General features: G+C 47.8%; 2 protein-coding genes across 2 annotated transcripts; one reads left to right on the top strand and one right to left on the bottom strand.

Annotated features, from left to right (window-relative positions):
- Positions 1-234: 234 nt before the first annotated feature.
- LOC120695667 (ubiquitin-NEDD8-like protein RUB1) lies at positions 235-2,251 on the top strand. Its single transcript, XM_039978878.1, has 3 exons — positions 235-520; positions 1,549-1,808; positions 1,952-2,251. Exons 1-3 carry the CDS (start codon positions 428-430, stop codon positions 2,058-2,060), a joined length of 462 nt encoding a protein of 153 aa, XP_039834812.1. The 5' UTR covers positions 235-427; the 3' UTR covers positions 2,061-2,251.
- A 139-nt stretch (positions 2,252-2,390) lies between these two features.
- LOC120695666 (BTB/POZ domain-containing protein NPY1-like) lies at positions 2,391-8,109 on the bottom strand. Its single transcript, XM_039978877.1, has 4 exons — positions 7,748-8,109; positions 5,489-5,558; positions 3,267-4,436; positions 2,391-3,139 (listed from the first exon to the last, which is right to left on the bottom strand). The coding sequence occupies exons 1-4, from the start codon at positions 7,807-7,809 to the stop codon at positions 2,582-2,584; spliced, it is 1,860 nt and encodes a 619-aa protein (XP_039834811.1). The 5' UTR covers positions 7,810-8,109; the 3' UTR covers positions 2,391-2,581.
- Positions 8,110-23,571: the final 15,462 nt, after the last annotated feature.

Genomic DNA, 23,571 nt, shown 5'->3' on the forward strand with positions numbered 1-23,571 from the left:
TTCGAAGATGTTCATAGGGGTAGGGTTTGCGTACGTGTGTTCATATGGGTGTGAGTATACGTGCGTTGTGAGTGTCGGAGTTGTACTGTGTGATCTCAAAAAAAAGTCACTTCCAAGTTCAAATTTTATTTTTTATAAATATTTTGTAAAGATATGTTTGTGCTTAGTATTTTATTATCTAAAAAATAAGAATAATATTATATATATCCTTGATAATTAAAAAAATAGAATCCAAGTCGAGTTGGAGTGGAGGAGCACCCGGTCGCGCCGCCACTAACCCCTATAAATTCGCCCAATCTGAGTATAGACCACAAGAAAACAAGAGCTTTTTTTGGGGTTGTTCTTCAGCTTAATTCTCACGCAGTTCGAGTTCGGCGCCCTCCAGTCTCCTGACCCGTAGCGCGAGGGAGGAAGAAGCGAGTAGAAGATGCAGATCTTCGTCAAGACCCTGACGGGGAAGACCATCACCCTCGAGGTGGAGAGCAGCGACACCATCGACAACGTCAAGGCCAAAATTCAGGTGCGTGCCGCCCCCCTTACGGTTCTTGCTCGCGGCTCTTCGTTGCTCCTGGCGGCGGAGTCGGTAGCTTGGCAGTGACCTATTCTGCGACGAGTCGAGGGTTCGATCGATCTATCGGCTGCTGTAGATGTTTCAGTTTATGTTTGTCCTAGTTATATTGTCAATTTGACCCTAGTTCATCCGGCGTTTATCCGATTGATCTCGCAATATTTATAATTTAGGTTTGGTTTGGGGGACTATAGAGGTATTTTGGATTGCTGGAAGGGAAGAGATTGATCAGATATGGCATGGCCTCTCTGATTGTGTGTTTGACTGCTTGAGCAATATTATATTAAGTTCAATTTTGCTATTTTAAATACGATTACTCCTAAAATTGGATCGGGTTTTCATGATTCTTTCTTAATGCTAGAAGTAGTTTACCTTTTAAGTGAGGTCCATTCAATGGAGTTTGGTACAAGTTGTATAGTGAGTAATTCAATTCCTTACGCTCATGGTAATGTTTATGAAGTCCATGACGAAACCAGGAAGAATATATTCTCTTATTTTATTGTTCTTTAGATTTTAAATTAGTCTTCTGAAAGGAATAAATGCTTCCAGTAATTTCATGAATTGAGATAGAGTGGTTGTCTTGAATGCTTCCTATTCTAGAGTTCAATATTTCAAAGCATAATGGTCAAATGTACAAGCCTCATTCTTTTCCCTGGCTTATTAGGTATCGTTTACTTTATTTCCCAGAAAATTTGATGCCTGTTTGCTCTTTGTCCAAGTTATCTCTGTTTTTAAAGATAAAAGGTCTCTGTATAGTATGTATTCATTGTCCAATCATCTCCTATAGGAAAAGTTCATGTGGAATCGTTGTCTTTCAACTTTGAGAATTAGATCCTTGGTTTATGTAGTTTGTTCCTAGTTTGATCTGAATCATGCCCCTGATTTTCCATCGGGACATATCAATAAAGCTCTATTAGCAGTCACTACGTCCTGCAATTGGGTGCTGAAGAGCTGCCATGTTATTTTTCTCCCTGTCACAGGACAAGGAAGGGATCCCTCCGGATCAACAGCGCCTGATATTTGCTGGCAAGCAGCTGGAGGATGGACGCACACTGGCTGACTACAACATTCAGAAGGAGTCAACTCTTCACTTGGTCCTCAGGCTCAGGGGTGGCACTATGATCAAGGTCAAGACTCTTACTGGGAAAGAGATTGAGATCGACATTGAACCCACTGACACGATCGACAGGATCAAGGAGCGCGTTGAAGAGAAAGAAGGCATTCCTCCTGTGCAGCAGAGGTATGCATATTGCATAGCTTGCAGATTTTGGTTTTGAACGACACAACTGCTACCATTTCTTCTCTTGCAAATGCATCTTTTATTCTTGAAACCATTTATCCTTTCCTGATTGACTAATGAAGCGATTTTGGTCACCCCTGCAGGCTCATCTATGCTGGTAAGCAGCTTGCTGATGACAAGACCGCAAAGGACTACAACATCGAAGGTGGCTCTGTCCTCCATCTTGTGCTTGCTCTGAGGGGCGGTTACTAGAGTTCAAGAACTAGTCAGATAAACGGATGAACCAGTTAAGGTCCGATTTATGCAGACCTGGTGGTGTGGAATTTACAAAGAGATAATAACATACCAGCTTTGCGTGTTTGCCCAATGGAAGGGGTTGTCTTCCAATGTTATTATCTGATACATGATTTAACGTGATTGTTTCAGGTTTATCTGCCTCAGCATTTACTAATTGCAACCATCTATTTTTTTTTTTTTGGTGGAGTTCATCAAATTTTCATATCTTGGATGTGATCTAGACAACGGGTAACATGTGCTAACATAAATCTCCTGAACGTTTTCACCCTAGTTGCTCACTGATTCTTTAGTTCAAGGGTGAAGGTCCTGGTAAATCTTTGCTCTCAGTTGGCTACAGTAAAAGCTACATCATGATCACATAGAGAGTAGCAGTTTTGGTCTGCTTACAAAAAGGACGAGCAGCAGCTGATTAGCTTCCTTCTTTCTGTACAACAGCCTAACCCAGAGCTAACCTAGAAGGAGAGCCAAAAAAACCCCTATGAAACGGAGTACCTCCTGTTCCTAAGAGGGGGAAGAGGGGAGGGCTTCACTTCGGTGGGCTTTGCTGACAATGGCGGGCTCTGCGAGCTGCCAGACGTCTCTGAGCCTTTGCCGCCATGCTCGCCCTGCCCCTTGGCGCTCCACAGCTTATCGAAGATCCTCCTGGACCGCGACTGCAGCAGGAGGCCTCCCAGCTGGTCCTTGAAGCTGTTCCTGCTGCCCCTGTGCTCGCTGATCCGGTGGTGCTCGCTTTCCCTTGCGCTCAAGCTTGTCACCTGCTTATTCAAAGAGTTTGGATGTTTCGGTATCCGCCTTTCACAAGGGTCACACTGATCTGTCATAGGCGGTATGCAATCGTGTGCTCTGTTGTCGGTCAGGACGAGTTCTTTGCTTGAGCCAGCCCTCAGCTGCTGGAAAAAGAGGACCTGCACCACCAGCCGGAGCGGCAGGCGGTCATTTTGTGTGGCGTGAATGGATGCATCTGGGGAGAGCTTCTTGACATCCACCAGACTGCAAATCTTCTTCTTGTCAGCTTTACTTATGTCTGGGTGTTCCTGATTATAAAATGCAAATTCATTATTAATAACATCGACAACCAAGCAATGTACAATAGTACAATACCAACCATTGAGCATAAATCTAGGTCAATTAAGGTGTGTTTTTTTTCAATCTTGAACATACCTTGAGATATGCATCGACCGCATAGTATAGGCCATCATGAACAGGTCTAGCCACTTCTGGCACAACTGTTGCTAGCTCAACAAATGTAGACAATGAAAGATCTGGATCTGAAGCTACTTCAGACAGATAGCCATCAACAAGCTCTCCTACCGACAAAGTTGACTCTTGCTCAAAGTTGAGCTCGATCATCTTTTCGTCAGACTTCTCTACAAAACCACCATTATGAGACAACGCAGTTCTTGCAACAAATCTCTGGACAAGATTATGGACCAACTGAGAATCATATGTACCATCATTAGGTGAAGCAGCAGGTAACAAGAGATCCTTAACGGTAGCTTTGTGCAACTGGAAACTGATCCTTCTCATAAGCTCTTCCTTCACATGCTCCCCTGCTCCAACTAATATAGCAACTTTCAACAGTTTCAAGAGAAATCTGCACGAACAACCAGAGCTCTTATCAGACGGCAACAACCATATTATTGTCTCAACCAGACATTGATTCCTCCTCATATAATCCTCAGCAACCAAGGCATCATAAGAGTCTGGCAGCCATCTAACAGCATAGGCTTTGAGGGCCTCTCCTATCAGTTCGGGTGACATTCTCCCTTTGGATTTGATAGCAACCATAACTCTCTTGTAGAGGTCAACATCTAATTCACATAAGTCCTCAACCCACCAGTCTTTGGGAGCTAGTGATGCTTTTCCTGTCGATTCAACTATTTCAGCACAAGCTACTCCTTTCTTGATATTATGACTATATGACCATGTTACATTGGCTGGATCCACAGATGTCTTCGAAGCGATGGCATCGATACATCTACCCACAACCTTCAGCTCTTCAGACCAAGGTAACATTGCCTTTGTGCTCTGGAGAACAATGATGGAATCCTTCCAGCTACGAAGGATGCTGGAATTGATAAAGACCTCAATTTTAAATATCAGGTTCCCCTTTTCCATATCTTCAGTCATTTCAAGGTACTCTGCTGCACATCTTGTTGCAACAACGTTGTGCGGACTGAGGGTGACAACCATCCCATAGCAGAACTTTGCACATATTTCGAATGTTTTTGCTCCCCCAGGAAGGTCATCTATATGAACTTCATCAGTCCCGTCCTCAGTGGCCTTAAGAACTAATCTTTGAAGCTTGCCGCTCTTGGACAGAAGGGGAAACTGCATATGACACCAAAGTCAAACATAAATGTTTCAGAATTATAGTCATCTATGTAATAGAAGGCAATCAACACTCATATATCTTTATCTATATGAACCATATCCAGCGTAAAAGTAAAAAAATATTCAAAGTAAAACGTAAGTGAAATGCAGATAAGATGCAGTAATTGGTGGCTAGACTATTTAGTCTCAAAATAACAAGATTTTCTTCTGTGGGGTTTTCAGCTCAACTAGTGCCACAGAATAAAACAATGAAAATGTCAATAAAAATAACATCTGAAGCAGTGTCTGGTAGATAAAGGAAAGAGACCGCCCAGCAACATGTGCAAAACATAAATGCTGAGAATGTTCTATTATCAAATTATGATTGATAACCCCTCAAATTTGGATTCCCGGCCAGTAGGCCTCACGAAATGAGGAATTATGTATATTAGACCACCTTCATGATTAATCTAAAGATAAATTTACACTGCAGCCCAATCGTGAAAAGCTCTGTTACGCGGATACTCCTAGGAGGTGGCGTATCCGTATCCGATACGTATCGGATACGGATACGCCCCGGATACGCCTCGGATACGTTTCTAGCCGTATCCTGAAAAAACGGATACGTATTTGCTTGGATACGCGTATCCGATATTTTTGGGCCAGATGGGATACAGCCCAAAGCAGTAATCAGCCCACCCAAATGCTGTTTTGGTAGTAAGAGATGATACAAAATGATGAACTTGCTGCAATAGAACTGTAGAACTAGATGAGCAGCAACTGAAGAACCCCTTGTGGAATCAGTTGTGCTTTTAGAGAAGGCTAGTTATAGAGGTAATGTTATATGGACATGCAAGTATTGCACATCTGAGTATAGGGGAAGTTACTCAAGAGTAAAATCTCACTTGCTGAATATCTATGTGATATTTATGTGTAATTATTAATTATCCTAGCCGTATCCCCGTATCAGTGTTTTTTGGGAAAGTGCGTATCCGCGTATCCGATACGTATCGTATCCGATACCCGTACCAGTATCCGTGTAACATAGGTGAAAAGTAGTGAGAGCTAACCTTGTGCAAGTAAAATTTCACTTCGCCAACATGCACTACAACATCTGTTGCAAGATCAGAGACCACATATCTGCATGCATCAGCGACAAACTTTAAGCAAAAGCATATTGCATAATAAATTAATAATACACATATGCAATTTTCATAATAGTAAGGACTAGATAAATATTCTAGCCACATAATAGGAAACAATAGTTTCTCTAACTTCTTATCATCTAATCAAGAGTCTAGAGTCCACTCTCCAATTACTCACATCAGTCACTGACAACCTAAGATCAATATGACAATTTATGAGCCTAAGAGCCACCAAAAATTAATAATTCACAGTCGATTGCGTGTCCGACCAATGTATGGCTTTTCATAAATCATCAGTTATCACGCATATCGACAACAACATACCCATCAAGCTTATCTTAGGCTCTAAAGATCCGGCAAAGACCTGACTACTGGCCAATAATGGAGGCAAACATGTTGTAGCTGTTTACTAGACTGTACAACTCGCTTTCCAGTTATTCCAGTTCATCTAAAATAAGCAGCGCAAAGGCACCACCGAGTTGGTAAACAGCACAAGTGTGCAATGGTATAACCACTAAGATCCAAAATCATTCATGTTCACTTGAGCTCAACACCATCCTTTTTCTCCCTTTGAAGGAGCATATGGGCGACTCAAACTCGGATTGCTTGTGATTTCTTCATGCGGTTAACCCACTGCAGAAGAGTATCACCACAGGATCCCGTACCACATTCTAAGCTTTATGCCACTACCACTGGCACTTTGCACTCATCAGTGGTACAGAAATACTACTGGATTGTTTCAAAAGACGAGTGATGATGAAGCAACTTGTGATGGATTCTTTAACAGAAGGAAAAGTGAACACTGATCAATGATTAGGAAGATGGTGAGACAACCATCGTTTTCCACTTTCCTTAACAATATACTAGCACAGCTAACTTTACCGAGTTGCCCAAATCAAACAGGAAGACTTAGTGCTTACGAAGATGGTGAGATGACCATCGTTTTCTACTTTCCTCAACAATAAACTAACCCAGCTAACTTTACCAAGTTGCCCAAATCAAATAGCAAGGCGTAGTGGTATCTACCATAAAATAATACCACAGTAAAGCATAATGCTCCTACCCTTCAGATCTGACCTGCACTAGCCACAAAAGAGCAGAGGAAGCAAGTACAAATTATGATAAAAAAAGCCTACAACAAAGCCATACTTTCTAGCCAGGAAATAAATGAGAACAATCCGATTCAAACGCAGGCACAGCACTAACGGATACCAAGAAATCCAGGACAAACAAGAACACTGCAATTAGACTAGGGTTCAGCTCAATGACCCAATGATGAACCGCATCTCGGCGAAAGTAATTATTTAATCAGAGGATTGCCCATCACTGTAAATTAAAATCGCTGAACAGCTAGCAAGTAGTATGGCGACAAGGGGATGGACACAAACAACTAATCCCAAGAAAAACAAGGAATGCCAGCTTGAAAGAACAGAGAAGAGAGAAATAAAAAAACTTGATAATTTTTTAGATGGATCTACTTCATAAATGTGCGGCATGGAACAGATTGAACAGAATGCGGAGCATACTGCCAGACCCATAAAAAAGCACAAACTGGTAGGGAAACAGAAAATAACAGAGTCAACTCAAACGGCGAGTTCAGATGAAAAAGGCCCATATTTTGGAAGAAACGAGAAGTACGAACAAATTTGGTAGCATTGGCAAAAGATATACCAAAAAAAATCCAAGTACAATGTCCCGTCGAAATCAAGGGACGAGGCACGAAAGGACAAAAGAGTTGGTTATTCTGAAACCAAAGCAGGACAGTCCAAACAAGAACATGGTGATGCAAGCAACGCTGGTGTCAAACCACCCCCATGTTAGCACCCGCCACCTTCACCACCATGCCACAAAACTTCACGAGCACGGATTAATCTAGCTCCTAGCTCTTTGCAGGGACTCGATTCAAATTAGAAGATGAAAAAGAAGAGATTTTTGACGCGTCCCCTAACCGCGGGGAACACTGTCGCATCATCCACCAGCACCCCGAAAGCCTTAGGTCCTCGCATAATCATCACTCCATCAGCATCCCGAAAGCAGGACTCGAGCGTCCGGCAAAGAGAAAAACTCGAGCGTCCGGCAAAGAGCAGCGTTGAATAGAAAGCAACAGAGAGAGAGAGAGAGAGAGAGAGAGAGAGAGAGAGAGAGAGAGAGCAAGCAAAGTGGAGAAAAGGGGCGTGTGCTCACTTGACGTCGGCGGCGTCGGACTGGAAGGCGTCGGGCTTGGAGCCCAGCTTCATGAACTTCATCCTCCTCCCCTCCCCTTGGCTCCCCGGCCGCGGCCGGCCCCCGCCTCTGCCTCCTCCTCCGGGGCTCGCTCAGAGCCCTGCTCCCATGCACCGCGCCACGAGAAAGCAGCGCAGCGGGAGAACTTTGCAGTGCGGCGCCGCTGCGAAGGAGCGGTCGGTGAGGGGGGATCGAACGCGGCAATTAAGGAGAGAGCGGTGTGCTGGTGGGCTGGGTGGAGGAAGGGAGGCAGGGACGGCGACCAGCAGGACTGCAGGAGGGAGGAGGCGCCGTGGCGTGTGAGTGATGGGATATTATTAACTTCCCTCCCCGCACTGCACCCAACCAACTCAACCCTCCAGAGGCTGTGTTTACATCTGTAAAATAGTGGTTAAAAAAAGTTAATCGGATACTATAGCACACCATAGTACTTTTCATTTGTTTGTGGTAATTATTGTCCTACTATGGCCTAACTAGGATCAAAAGATTCGTCTTGTCATGTACATCAAAACAATGCAATTAGTTTTTTTATTTATATACATTTAATGTTCCATGTATGAGGTAAAAAATTTGATGCGATAGATGAATAGTGAAGTTTGGAGAGAAAAATTTTGAACGTGAACACAGACTCTCTCTCCTCTTCCTCTGCTGCCCTCTGGCCTCCCTCCGCCTGCCAAAGCCGCCCTTCTCGTTGCTTGCTGCAATGTCAATACGACGATGCCCTCTCTCTGCCTTAGGCTGGTTCCAACGGGGGTCGGTACCGACCCGGCTACCGACCCGCGCCGGTCGGTAAGCGCGGAAACCGAGAGCGCGGGGCGGTAGCGCTACCGACCGGCCGGGCGGTCGGTACCGACCGGCGTTGGAGCCGCGCGCGGTCGGTACCGGCCGGTCGGTACCGACCCGGCCGGTCGGTACCGACCCGGCGTCCGGTCGGCTGCCACATGGCGCTCTGTGATTGGCCAACGGCTGCCACGTCAGCTAGCCGTTGTAATTAGCCGTTTTTGACCGTTTGAACTCCAAAAAATTCGAAAAAAATTCCAAAAAATCACAAATTTCGTCCCCAACTCATCTATAAATAGAGAGGGCTGGTTGGAGCTCATTCCACACCTCTCACTCCCCATTTCACTCACTTCCTCACCCACGCCATGTCTTCTTCGAGTTCAAGCGACGGGCTAGGCGATGCTCTCTTCGCCGTCGTTGAGGATACGATCACCGCGCTGAAGGCACAGATGGAAGCTTCATCCTCAAGACGGCGGGGTCCTCGTCGCTACATCCATCGTGATCGCGAAGACGCTCACACCAGGCTGCTCAACGACTACTTCACCGACAACTGTATCTATCCTCCCAACTACTTCCGGCGAAGGTACCGTATGCGTAGGAGTCTTTTCCTACGTATTACGGAAAGGTTAGGTGAATATTCTTCATATTTCACTGAAAGAGTTGATGCCACTGGACGTAGAGGTTTATCTCCTTTGCAAAAGTGTACTGCTGCCTTGCGCCTGTTAGCGTATGGCATAGCCGCAGATTCGATCGATGAGTACCTCAAGTTAGGTAAATCTACTGCTTTAGAGTGTTTAGAGAATTTTTGTGAGGGCATCATTGAGTGTTATGGGGCTGAATTCTATCGTCGGCCTACTGAGTCGGATCTTCAGCGTCTACTAGCTAAGGCAGAGGAGCGTGGGTTTCCTGGTATGTTAGGGAGCATCGATTGTATGCACTGGCAGTGGAGCAATTGTCCAGTGGGTTGGCAGGGCCAATTTACCAGGGGGGACATCAAGCATCCAACCATCATCCTTGAAGCCGTAGCCTCATATGACCGTTGGATCTGGCATGCCTTTTTTGGTGTTGCGGGATCCAACAACGATATCAACGTGCTCAATCAGTCCCCGTTGTTCACTGATGCCATTAGAGGATAGGAGCCCACGGTGCGCTTTACCGTGAACAACCATGAGTACAATATGGGATACTACCTTGCTGACGGTATATATCCCTCGTGGCCGGTGTTCATGAAGGGCGTGCCTCTTCCACAACTGGAGAAGCATCGCTTTTTTTCAGAGCAGCAAGCATCAGTGCGGAAAGATGTTGAGTGTGCATTCGGGATATTGAAGAAGAGGTTCAACATACTCGCCATTCCCGGACGTTCTTACTCTCAACGTACTCTTGGGTTGATCATGCGTGCTTGCATTATTTTGCACAATATGATCATCGATGACGAGCGAGGCGGATCGTTTGACGAAAACTATGAGACTGTCACTTCTTTCGTCGGACCAGCGATCCACTACAACGCACCGCCGAGTCTAGCAATTCGCCTTCAGAGAGAGGCCGCGATGACATCAGGGCAAGTATATTCACAGCTTCAGAGGGATTTGATTGAGCATGTTTAGAACAAAAATCATCATTAGATTTATGTAATTTTTTTATTCTTATGTAATTTCCTTTATTTTAAATTGTCGTGTAATTTTTATTTCGAATTTTTATGTAATTTCCGAATTTTTAAATTTAATAAAATGAGGTTATTGTGTCCATTTAAATTATAAAAGAACGCGTTCTGAAATGGTTAAGTCTGGAATGGAAAAGCTGACGTGGCGCTGACGTGGCTGTGGGCTGAGGCTGCTGGCTCACTGATGGAGCGCTGGGGTCGAGTGGGCTGGCGAGAGCTGACGTGGCGCTGATGTGGCTGTGGCTGCGGGCTGGGGGCTGCAGACCCACTGTTGGAACCAGCCTTATGCATTGGCGTAGCCTTTTTCGCCCTCCCTATGCGGCTGCCTGTGCGCCTCTTTTTCCTCACTTCAACGCTCTGCTCTGTATTTTCAAAAGAAAAAAAAAACTCTGCTCTGAGAACACGGCCCCATTCCGTCCGTGGGACTAGTAGTGCTCCACAATTGCAGATTTGCAGTGCTTACACCACGATCAGCCGGGCTAATTGCCCGCTTAGTTTCGCTTTCAGGCTTTCAGCATTTGCCTTGGGCTTTATTAATAGTAGCATTTCAGGGTGCGCCGCGCCAGGTGGTGCGTAGTGTCAATCCGTGGGTCTGCAGGGCCGTGTCCCGTGCGCTCCATCACACAGCACAGCACGGGACCCTTTCCGTGTGCGGCGCGCTTCAGCCTGAAGAAACTTTCTTCAGACGACAGAAGGCATAAACGAGGCAGTGACGTCGTACGGCAATATCCCCTTCCCCCCTCCTCCCTCTCCGTTTCTTCTAGAAGGCTTGTCAAAGTTCTCAACTTTTCCCTCACACTGCCGTCGCTCGCTGATCACTCGGAAAAGATGAGAAATCGCTCTCCTTTTCTCAGTTCAGACTTTCAGACATTTGCTGGAGGCCATTTTTCTCGCGTTTCAAACGGGGCCTGACGTTTAAGAAAACAAAAGGAAGCAAATCGTCCCTCCTCGTCAAAATCTCGGGTTTATTTTGCCTCGACGACATCCGCTAATGGAGCCGGTTGGTGAGGCGTGGGGATATCCCGAGTCAGCAGACACCGCATTAGCTAGTGGGCAGCCATGCATGTCAAACTGACGACCTGATGTATACGTTTGGTAAATTTCGCACACGTTTTTCGAGAAGAGAATCTCGTATGCATGGAGTACTAAATGAAGTCTATTTGTAAAACTTTGAGTACTAAATGAAGTCTATTTGCAAAAAATTTTCAGGGACGGATGTAACTTTTCGCGATGAATCTAATGACGATAATTAATTGATGATTTGCTACAGTGATGTTACGGTAATCATTCTCTAATCGCGTGGTCAAAGATCTCATTAGATTCGTCTCACGATTTACACGGGGGTTGTGGAGGTAGTTTTGTAATTAGACTTCATTTAATACACTAAATCAGTGGTCAAAGTTGGGTGAAAAAATTTTCACCGTACAACCAAACACGGCCAAAGTTAGCGTACGTCACTTCCGGGAACTAGTACATCTGAAATTGCTAATCCATCATATCTGTCTCTTCGATGGAACTGAACAGTGGAAAACTGGAAATACGTACGCTCAGTGTCAGTGAGATCGATCGATATAGTTTATTTTTAGATGAAGGATCGATAGTTTATTTGGTGACGGAGATATCGATCTCGCGCGTCCACGAGGAGGATCGTCGTCGACTCGACGACGACGCAGCGTCATCCGCTCGATCGGCACGCTGGCTCGAGGCGGCCGGCCTTTGTTAATTCAGATCAGCGCGCGCGGCCGCGCCGGGGCCGGGGATGAAGAATCTGGGTCAAACGACGACGGTGAGCTTTAATCTGTGGGTAAACTAATACTAATCTGCGCCCAGACCAGCTTTTGCCAAAAGGTACGGTACGGTTATTTAGATGCCGATATATACTCTAATGCATTCAGATCGATCGAGGTATGCATATACATGATGGGTTTTTATTTGGTTGCCTGATGCATTATATGCGCAACCCAAACTGTGGTGGAGTCAACTCGATCGGGGTGTTGGTCTGTAGTTTGCAACATTTAATTGTATTGACGCGTGACGGTAAATCCAAGTTGATGAAACAAGGTTGACACAAGCGTTACTTCCAACATTTTACAATTATCTGACACCTCTTTCCCCCCCTTTTCAGTGTATAAAAGGCACCCATGATACGATCACTTAGTATGCTTTTTTTTTATAGATAATTTTAGATAATGAAAAACATCCAGCTAGCTTCAGACCAGAAGGGGCACCAGTCCATATACTTATTACATCACGTATAATGTTTAAAATGTATAATGATATATCATTACTGACCAATGCTCCATGGATCTTGACTCTACACGCCAGTGTGCTTTGATAAGTTTCTCCTTTTTATCACCAGTGTGGCAGTGTGCTGCAACAAAGTTCAAAACCAAAGTTGATGCATCACTAAAAAAAAACTGCAAAAGGATTTTGTTTGCATTTTTTCTGCGTAGTATGTGTGCTGGTGTTTGGTGTTGTGTGGCAAAGCGCGAACCCACACGCCCTGTGGCGGAGGACCAGCATGGCAAGCGCCATACATTGTTTTTTGATAAATATACTCCATATTTATCTATCTACTTTATTTTCTTATACTCTAATAGATAATATGTGCTCAAATTTGTTACCCGCTATACCTCAAATTTAATTCGTCCTCCGCTACTGCACACCCCGTGTGCTCGCTCTCTCTGTGTTTCCACTTTTCTTTTCTGATAAGTTGGTTTCACCCATAACTTGATCAGATGCAAGCACCGACATTCAGACATCGAAATTGCTCGAGTGTAATTAGCAATCAGGCATTAATAACCAGGTGGGTGGGGCACTGGTACAACGCAAGCAACTCAAGTGGTCCTGCTACCTCTCTTCATTTCCCTTTCAAGTTTCAATGTGCGTGGTGCAAAATGATTCTGGCGTGGAGGCCCCGGCCGGCGGGCGATAGGCCAAAGCGAGCTATCAGGGAGTTAACGAAGATGCCCGTCATCATTAACTGCTAATGATTAGCTCGCGGGAAATTAAAAGTGTAGAGTAACATCGCATTAATTGCTACGGCCACGCAACTGGCTGAGATCAAGGTTAATAATAGAGCCGCTGTTGACTCTAAGGATCTTTGCAGCCTATCTCTCAGTCCATTATTCGTATAATAGTTAGTTTTTACCATTAATACTTTGTCTTTCTCACAAAGTTTTTTGCTTTTTATGTCGAAGTCGGCTGTAAGTTTACAACCCGCTTCTCATATCTCTCTCTCTCCTCTCCTTTCTACTCCACCTCAGCATATTCAGCTAGCTACTTGCTCTGGAGATCTGATAAGATATACAATACTATGTAAGGCCAGTCTTAAACGGGAGTTTCATGATATTAAATTCTCTGCAACATCATCAATTTTGCTGAGATAACCTTATGAAACTCAGCTGGCCCAGTTACACCTAGCTAGTTCTCAATCTGAATAACTATATCATGAAACAGGGCGTAGAGACTAGCCTAACACGCACCTCTCCGTCCTGAGCATGCTATACGTATCTCACTCTCTCGCCAGCATAAATAAATAAATAAATAAATAATGAAAGCTCAAGTAAATGTGTGATAAGCCGTCCTACAACTACAAGCTGCGTTGCATGGACCACAACGTAGTCGTACAATCTCATGACGCGCTGATTACTGTCAAATCTAGATCAATCAGGCCGCATTAACAAGCTTGTTAATCGCATGACACTGCAATGATGATGCGTCTCGTCGCCACGTAGTGTTCGTACGAAGGCTAGAATTTTTTTTTTGGCTTGGGTTTTAATAATTATATGTACAAGATCTCTCCTAGTTCTCGTTAGCTCCAGAACGCACACACCCTTTTTTTTTTTTTGCGAGGCAGAACGTACACACCCTAGCTGAGGGGGAATTGAGAAAGCCAGTTGCGAGCCGGCCGGGTCGCTGGTTAAAGGGGCAGTGCCTCGACAGAAGCACGTTGCGAGATGCATGCAGCTTCGATCACCGGCAGGCGCCCGGCCGGGCCGGTCTCCCCGGTGCAGGGCTAGTAGCTGGGGCATGTTAGTTCACCGCGAATCGCGTAGGTCTCTCGCGGAGGGAAATGACGGATCGGAGGAGGACCAAATGCCGTTGCGCGTGGCTGTGGCTGTGGCTGATTAAACTACGTATAAGTAGGTGCCACGCCGCCGTGGGCTTGCATTGATCTCACCGAAAACCTAGTCGGTTCGTAGTTAATTAGTACTAGGTCTTATATGAAAGAAATGTGAAGGCTGATCGAGATTCGACTTCATACAAATTAAACCTCACCGGCCGGTTAACAATTATATTCATACCGCGCGCAGCCCCGCCCGTTGGTCCCTGGCATGGTTTCCATCAGGCCCGAGGCCCGTGGGCCGGCCCGAAGCACGAGAATTGGGCCCGGTACACAGCCCGGCCTGGTACGAAGGTAAACGGGCCCGGGCCGGCCTGGCATAGGCGTCATGCCGTGCCTGGGCCGCGCCTCAGGCACGTGGGCCGGCCCGGCCCGGCACGGTTAGCGGCCGGCCCGACTCGGCACGTGGGCCGGCCCGCGAGCACGAAGCCCACGTAGCCCGCCAGCCCGAGCCGGCCGGCCACATATAAGGGGGAGGGGACGGGTGTCGGTAACCCAAGCCCCCCTCCATTCCTTGCCCACCTGGCTCCTCCGCCTCGTCTCCTCCGCGGCTTCGCGCTCCACCTCTCCGTCTCCCCCGCTCCTCGCCAGATCCGCTCCACCCCGAGTCCCCGACCTCCACCCCACCTCTCCGGCGTAGATCCGCCGCTCTCCGACCTCCTCCTGTCGCGCGGATCGCCGGTAACCCTAGCCCCCTCCATTCCCGCCCGCCTGGCCACCACCTCGTCTCCTCCGCCTCCCCCGCTCCTCGCCAGATCCGCTCCACCCCGACCTGCACCCCACCTCTTCGCGCGTAGATCCGCCGCTCTCCAACCTCCTCCATCTCTCCTCGGCCAGATCCGCCGCTCCAGTGGACCTCCTCCGACTCTGCTCGGCCAGATCCGCCGCTCCCCTCAGGCCCTCACTTCCTCCCCTCTCCTTTCTTCTACTTCTTCCTCACGAATCCTCCTCTTCCCTCTTTGCGAGTCTGTGTGTCCTGCAACTCCGGTGAGGGCGTTGACGGCAACTTCGGTCTTCGGTGCTCTGGCCAAAGATAAGTCAGAACTCGCCTTTCTTCTCCTTCTTCCTCACGAATCCCCCTCACAGATGTTCCTCCTTGTGCAGGCCGTGAGGGACCGAAGACCGGCGATGGCCGCCGACGACTCCTACAATAATGAGTTGCGGTCGATGGGCTTTCGCGGAGATGATGAGGATGACCTGTCTGCGGATGCCGCTGAGCTATTTGGCAACAATGTTGCCATCGACCTGGATCCAGAAGGCCTTCCTCAGGGGACCGCCGTTGGATCTGGCACTGGCAGCGCGAGCACCGCCACTGCCACTGATTCTGGCGCGACCAGGAAGAGGAGGGCGTCTACCTCCAAGGTCTGGAAAGACTTTGATGAGATCTACGAGGTAATTGATGGTAAGGAACGTCGAACTGGTGCTAGATGCAAGCATTGCAAGAAAAACCTCACTGGTAAATCAACCCATGGTACTGGTCACTTGAAGCGGCACATTCCTATATGCCTTGTTTTGAAATCTCATAATGCCATGACTCAATCTCAACTTAAGTTTAATCCTGATGGCTATGTGCACCTTTGGGAGTACAAACCAGAAGTAGCTCGTACTGAGTTGTGTAGGTTAATTGATCGTCTTGACCTGCCTATTTGCATTGGTGAGTCTGATGCTTTTGAAGAGTACATTACTACTGCTCATAATTCTAAATTTGCTAAGGTGTCTAGGCAAACAACCACTAGAGATTTTGCCAAGTATTTCACTGAACGTCGTGCTCAACTTGTTGAGTGCTTGAAGTCTGTATCCTCTGTTGCTCTTACTTCTGATATCTGGTCTGGCAATGCTAAGGAGAATTACTTTAGTGTGGTTGCTCATTTTGTGAATGCTGATTGGCAACTAGAGAAAAGGATCTTAGGTCTCAGGTTGATTGATGTGTCTCACAATGCTGAGAATATTGCTGAGCGTATTACTTACGTTATTGCTGATTATGGGTTAACTGATAAAATCTTTGCTGTTACACTGGACAATGCTGCTGCTAACACTAGGGCTATTAATCAACTTAATCATGTTTTGTCTGGTTATGTTGGTAGCTTGTTCCTGCATCAAAGATGTGCTTGTCATATCATAAATCTTATTGTTAAGGCTGGTCTTGAAGTGTTTAAGCTAATGCTTGGTGCATTTAGATCTGCTATATCATTTCTAAACTCATCTAACCAGCGCATTGCTGCATATAAGTCATATTGCATTGCTGTTGGTGAAAGACCTCGCAAGTTTAGTTTGGATATGGATGTGAGATGGAATTCTACTTATGTTAAAGCATCTCCTGCCCCCATAAGACCACATTCTCTGTTTTCATCACTACTCAGCATCCTTTAGTTGATGGTCAGCCACTCCTGACAGACCAGCACTGGTATGTTGCTGAAATTTTTTTTGAATTCCTTGAACAGTTCTATGATTCCACTGTTGTTATGTCTGGTGTTTATTACCCCACATCTCCATTAATATTGCATCATGTTCTTGAGATAGCTAGCCATCTAAATAATTATGAAAATGATAGAGACTTAAGATCAGTTGTGGTTTCTATGAAAGATAAGTTCTTGCAATACTGGTGTGACATACCCATGCTCTACTCCTTTGCATTTATACTAGACCCTAGGGCTAAGCTGAAAGGTTTCACCAATGTTCTTAGACTTCTATCTCAGCTTAATGGTAATGATTACTCATGCTACTTGACTGAGGTAAGGGCTGAGTTGTCTGTTATTTTTGCTAAATATGATGAGAAGTTTGGTGGTGTAAGGTTGCAAAGGGCTGCCCAACCAGGCCCTACAGGTAAGAGAAAAACTGATTGGGGAAGAATCTTTGGTGGTGAGTCTTCTTCTTCTGGTTCTAGTTTGTCTAGTACTACTCTTGGTTCTGTTACTAGTCTTGGTTCTGGTTCTACTTCCTCCTTGCATAGAAGAACCTCTGCTAGTGCTCTGTTGCAAGCTGCAACTTCTGGTGCTTCTCTATCATCCGGTTCTGAATTGTCTGCCTACCTGGACAGTGATACTGTTAACCAGTATGATGATGATTTCAATATCTTGAACTGGTGGCATGAGTATAAACTATCATATCTTGTTCTTTCAATTCTAGCTAGAGATGTAATGATTGTTCCTGTTTCAATAATATCATTAGAATCTGCATTTAGTATGACTGGCAGGATTATCGAGGAGTGACGACGGCGTCTGGGCCCTGAGGTCGTGGAGATGTTGGCTCTGATCAAGGACTGGGAGCAAGCCGATGCAAGACTTCAGCATCTCATAGAGGATGAAGAACTTGAAGAATCATTTGAAAACTTATATCTAGATGTTGAATCTGTATAACTATGTAGTGTGGACTGTGGACTTGAACTTGTGATGAACATTTGAACATTTAGAGCTGGTTGTACTCTTTTCATTTGTAGGGTTTTGTCCTCACGAGGTGTGGGGTTTTACCTACAAAGGTTTTTAACGAGGCAGCATAAAAAACAGCTCAATTTAATAAATTTGTTATCATGAAATGTGATTCTGTTTTGTGATCTATTTGTGAATTTGAATCTTAGATTTGAAATCTTGAAATCATTCTGAGTTGAGGGAGTGACGGTCTGGTGCAGATGACTAGCCGGGCTCGGGCTGGCACGGCCCACGAAGCCCGCCTGGCATATCAGGCCGGCCCGGCACGCCAAAGAGACCCCCGTGCCGTACTCGTGCACAGCGCTCGGCACGTGGGCCGGCCCGGCCCGGCATGATTAGTTATCCGGGCTAATCGTGCCGGGCCGGGTTGGGCCAGGCTCGGCCCGTTGGACAACTATAGTCCCTGGTCCCTTCCACACTCGAGGCGAGGGCAATGTGTGTGGACGACCTGCATGCTGACTAGACCGCACGAGCCCCCAAGCTGCGCGTGAAAAGTCAACACGCCGGAGCAGAGCATGCACGTCAACCCTTGTCCGTCCGGCCGGCCATCGAGCCGGCCGCCGGAACGCAAGGTGCGCCTGTACCCGAGCGTCCAATCGCCATCCTCCCGCGTGGACTACATGTGGAAGCGAAACAATGCACAGATGGAGCTGGCCGGTCTCCCCGGCGGCCCGGCCAGGCCGATCGCCGGCCGGGATCTGACAGCAAGATACAGTACGTGTAGCCGCCCCGTACGAGACGCGCGCGCCGCGTGATGGATTCGCAGCAAGGGCGCCAACCGCTGGCATCGCGAGAATTCTCCTTGCTTCTCTCCCGTCGTCGTCGTCGTCGTCCTCCCAACGACAAGGAACCGCGCCGCGCCGAGATACGGCATGGCCGGGCCCCTTGCTCCGTTCCTCGGATTCGATCGCTTGCTTCTGGTTCCTCCGGGGGCGTGAGGTTACGTCGCAGGGGGAGGGTAGTTTGCTTGGCGCGGACGCAAGGCCATAAATGACCTGTCGGGGCCGGCCGGCCCTGCCCACGGGCCACGGCTCTCGCCGCGGCCGCCTGCCTGCGCGTCGGGTGGGCGGTGCGCGCGCGCACGCAACGCGTCCTGCGCTGAGGTCATGCCTCCTCTCCCCGTGCTCTGCCGAGAATCCAATTGGACGCGCGGCGTCAGCGAGCGTGCTGGCGCTCGGTTCCCAAAATAAGTGAGCGTCATGCCCGGGGCTGTGTGTAGTTCCGCGAAAAGTTATCAAAATTTTCACTGACGCACATCATATCAAATCTTACGATACATGTATGGAATATTAAATGTAGTTAAAAAATATAACTAATTGCACAGTTTGGTTGTAAATGACGAGACAAATCTTTTGAGAATAATTACTTCATGGTTGGACAATAGTTGCCAAATAAAATCGAAACGTGCTACAGCAATTTTTTCGCAAACTTTTCGCGAACTAAACACACCCCCACCGCCCAGCTCGTTTACGTGGGTGGGGCCGCTGATCACGTGGGTGGGGCTGCTGACCGTTTTTATTTCTCATCGCCGCATGTTAATCAGTTTTTGTTAACTAAGGCCATATTTAGATGCGTAAACTTTTAGGTGTAAAGTATTGTAGCACTTTTGTTTGTATTTGGTAATTGTTATCTCGTCATGGGTTAATTAGGCTTAAAAGATTCGTCTCGCAAATTATAGACAAACTGTGTAATTAGTTTGTTTATTTAGCTACATTTGATACTTCATGCATGCGTTGAAATATTCGATGTGATGGAGAATCTTGTAAAATTTTGGAATTTTGAAGGCAACTAAACAAGACCTAACTTCACGGCGAGCGATTCAACAGCGACGTAAGCTGTATACATACTTGTTGTGGATATATAAGATCAATCTCAGTGGAAGTGTTATAAGAGTGTCGTGGATATTAAATTTGATAACATGTATCAATAGTATGAGGAGAGAGAAAAGAGTGGTGTCATCACCATGACATCCACTGGCACAGTTCTTAAGATTTTAGTCTAGATAATCGTGTTGATAACCCTTCCACTGAGACTGGCATAATATTCGAACTGACTAGTATTCTCTTCTCTTTTTCTTTTTTAATCTTTTTTGTCTACCTTCTTTATATTTTATTTTCAAGATATTCTTTTGACAAATATTTTGTACAAAATATGCCATGTTATTCATCAAAGTTGTGCGAGAAATTTGATAGAAGTTATGTTCAAAGTTATCATTTAGTAAGAAGGCTGAAAAAAGTTATGCGTAAAATTTATACATGTCGTGTTAAAAAATTATTCTACAAAAAGTTGGTTGGAAAAAGTTATGCGTAAAAGTTACAAGTATCGCAAAAATTGTGCTGAAAAATTATCATTTAAAGTTATGCTGAAAAAAAATATCATCTAATAGTTATCTAGAAAATTTGTGTTAAAAAATTATTCTACAAAAAGTTGGTTGAAAAAAATTATGCGTAAAAGTTACAAGTCTCGTACAAGTTGTGCTGAAAAATTATCATTTAAAATTATACTGAAAAAATATCATCTAAACAGTTATCTAGAAAAATTATAATAACTTTTAAAAGTAGAAAATCATGGAGAACAAAAATTTTCCCAAAAAGAAAAATTAGCTGTCTGATCTAGCGCTGGCACCCCCTCCTGGCGCGCGCTATCGCTGCTAGTGGATGTTGGATTGCGGAAGCCAAAAAAGAATGACGCGGAATCCGAAAATAGAAACTTTCGGGGGCTGTCGGAGATCGTTTGCTGGTTGGCCTCCTGGGGCGCGCGCGCTACCTAGAAAATCCCGTGCTCTGCTCCCTCCCCTTGTTATCCCGAAGCAGACACGTTCCCCGTTTCCGAGCCGTGTTTCTGCATGCCTGTCTCGTTCGGCGTTCCATGCCCCCCGCGGGTGGGCGCGTGGCTGGGGGCTGGGCCATGGGCTTTGTCGCGGACTCGCGGTTCTTGCGGCCCGTCGAGGAAACGGGGGTGAGCCCGCCCGTAGCCCGCTCGCCACAAGTGCTGCTGGAGTGGGGTCCAAACCAAGTGCGTACGCATCTCGTCGAATACTACTACGCCATCAGCTCCCTGGTGGTCGAGTGCATGCAGACCGTGCATCGAGTTCCAACAAGGCCAGAGAGAACTAAACATCATTTGGGATCTATTACAAGGAACAGACAGCAACTGGTGACCTACGTCGCTCAACGAATTCCTGCCCCCTTTTCATGTTCCTATACAAAGTGATCCAAATGAAAATTCACCCCGTTCGGCAGGCTGGAGCTGGAGTTGTGTGAGAGAAAAATACTGTTGCCTGACTGGTGGTTGGAGGTTGGAGCTGGAGTTGTGTGAGAGGGAAATACTGTAGAGGCTGGAGGCTGTCCACCAGCCGAACGGGGTGATTCTGGGTTCCAAACATGATCTGAACGCAGCGAATGCTACTTAGTAGTTGGTTTTCAACTCTGCTGAACGACTGCGGTTATTTATAGTAGCAAATTATTTTTTTTTTCAGCGATGCACATTATCTATAGTATGCAATGCATTGCACCCCACACTGCTCCTGTTCGGCTCCCCCTCCAACCGAATCTTGAGGTGGCACATCAGGCCAGCTGCAAGGGGGGCGAAGCTACCATGCATAAAGGTGCCGTGTCTCAAACATGGCGACCTAGCTGGACCTCCTGCTGCTCCTCGTGTAGGCGGAGAGCGACCTCACCTCCCCAACCCCAAGCACTCCGATGCCACCCTAAAGCTAGCCCACCCCCAGCCCCGCCCACACATCGATGTGCTCTGCTCCTAGATGCCATGCCACCCTAAAGCTGGCCGGCCGGCCCGTGTCGTGGTCGTGCGTGTAGGCAGCGAACACGGTAGCTGGTTGGAGTTTACGGCCGGGACAAGCGGAAGCCGACATTGTTTGGTGGTCACCCCGCTTGGACGGGCTCTCCGATCCATCGATGGGAGGGAACGTACTGTTGGATTGGATGACGGACAGACGGACGGGACGCTTGATCTCGCTCGCCGGCAAGCCGGTCCGGCCGGGGACCTCGCCAGCAGGCGGCGTGCCCACCGTGCCTCGCTACGAGTACCTCTCTAGAATCTAGGCTCGGATGCGGACGATGGGCCAACAGAATGTTGCCCCCACAACACTGTGCATCGGCAGCAGCTGATCGTTCCTGCTCTAGTGCGGGGCCGTTTTGTTTTGACCTCGCTCCCTCTCTCTTCCAAACTGAAACTGCCATCTTTCTGAATTCGTTCAGAGGGGATCCAAAACCTGAAACATGCACATTCTTTCTGAATCCGATTTTTTTTTTTATTCTGAATCCGAATTCGATCAAACCGTGGCCGCACAGAGACCATGGCGTGATCGTCGCCGGGTGGGTGGGCGGTCGGCCGTCCTGTCCACGGCGCTGTGCTCACACGTGCGGTGTGGACCGCGCCGCCGTGCAGGCAGTGCATGCAGGCCGCGGCGACTTCTTCATCGATCACCTGTCTAGGCATGCCCCCACGGTGTGTGCCTACAGGAGTGACAGGACCAGCGCGTGCGCGTCGTACGCGAGCGGGGGCATGGCCTTTCTGGGACGGGGACAGGCAACCAAACCGAAGCCCGGCCGGGTACGTCCTCCCCGGTGGAGGATGAGATCGCCCCGCCTCGCCTCAGCTCGATCGAGGTGGCCGGCCGCTTGCTTGCATGATGTGGTCTTGCCTCGGGAAAGGGACGGTCCAACCCGGGCCAGGAAGGACCAGCAGCGGCCGCGGCACGCGACGGATCGGACGGGGACGCTCCGGCAATCATTGCCGGCGCGCCGATGACGCGAAACGTACCTGCACGCTCCTCGCCCGGCCGGCGGCCGGTCACCGTGGCCCCGCGCGGTCAAAAACTTAATTATCTAGGGGCTCGAGCTCGACGCCAGACCGATCGATGGCCCTCGCTCGCAGTCGCAGGGGTGGTCCATGATCGTCGTCTCCGCCGGATCCTTGGGTTCCTGGAAGACGAGATGGCCGCCGCAGCCTGCGCAATCATCGTCGCGCCCGCTCCGATCACCGCCGTGGAATCTCGCAAAATCCCCGTCACGTGCGGGCTGCTGACACGCGGGCCCGGTAGGCAGCTGGGGAGGGCCCGCGTGTCAACCTCAGCCGAGCCGTGCAAGATCCGCGCAGAATCTTTTCTCGTACGCGCGATCATGGTTCGCGAATGTGCCGGTGTACGGGACCAGAGCTGAGACTGAGAGCGCGCACCGCGCCCGCCGACACTGTTGCCAGCGGCGCGAGGCTCGGCCGGTCCGCCCGTTGACGGGATCCCTGGCCGCCGAGGCAGTCTCGGACGAACGAGATGGAACGCGTCACGCGCCGTGCGGTCCCGCCGTGTGCGCGCCCATGATTACGCGCCGCTCGCCGGTGAAAACCAGCCGAGCGGGGCAGGCATGCGTGCGTGATTGCGCGAATCATAACCGTCCGCCCCACGCGCGCCTCTGTTGATCTCACCCTGCCCTCTGCCCGTGTTCCCTTTGTCAGATGAGATCATTGAGGGAGGGAGGGGAGAGGTGATTGGATAAGTTGGATAAGCGTGCTGACCAGGTAGCAGCTGCTTCCAGGACTGGCAGTGGGAGAGAATGGATGGCGCAGTTTCATCATGAAGCTGCGACAATGAAGACGGGTCCCATTCCCGACCAGCTTTCTAATCCTCCTAGAATACCCAGCCAACTTCAGACTGAACGACAGCTGGTTTGCTTTGGGTGTCTGATGACTCAACAATCGATAGCTATGACGCATCAATGCTCAGCCCAGGTTTTCAAAATGTTTGTACTCGCGTGCTCTGCTGTCTGCTGATCCA

The sequence above is a fragment of the Panicum virgatum genome, chromosome 2K, assembly GCF_016808335.1.
Source record: "Panicum virgatum strain AP13 chromosome 2K, P.virgatum_v5, whole genome shotgun sequence".
Taxonomy (NCBI): Eukaryota; Viridiplantae; Streptophyta; class Magnoliopsida; order Poales; family Poaceae; genus Panicum; species Panicum virgatum.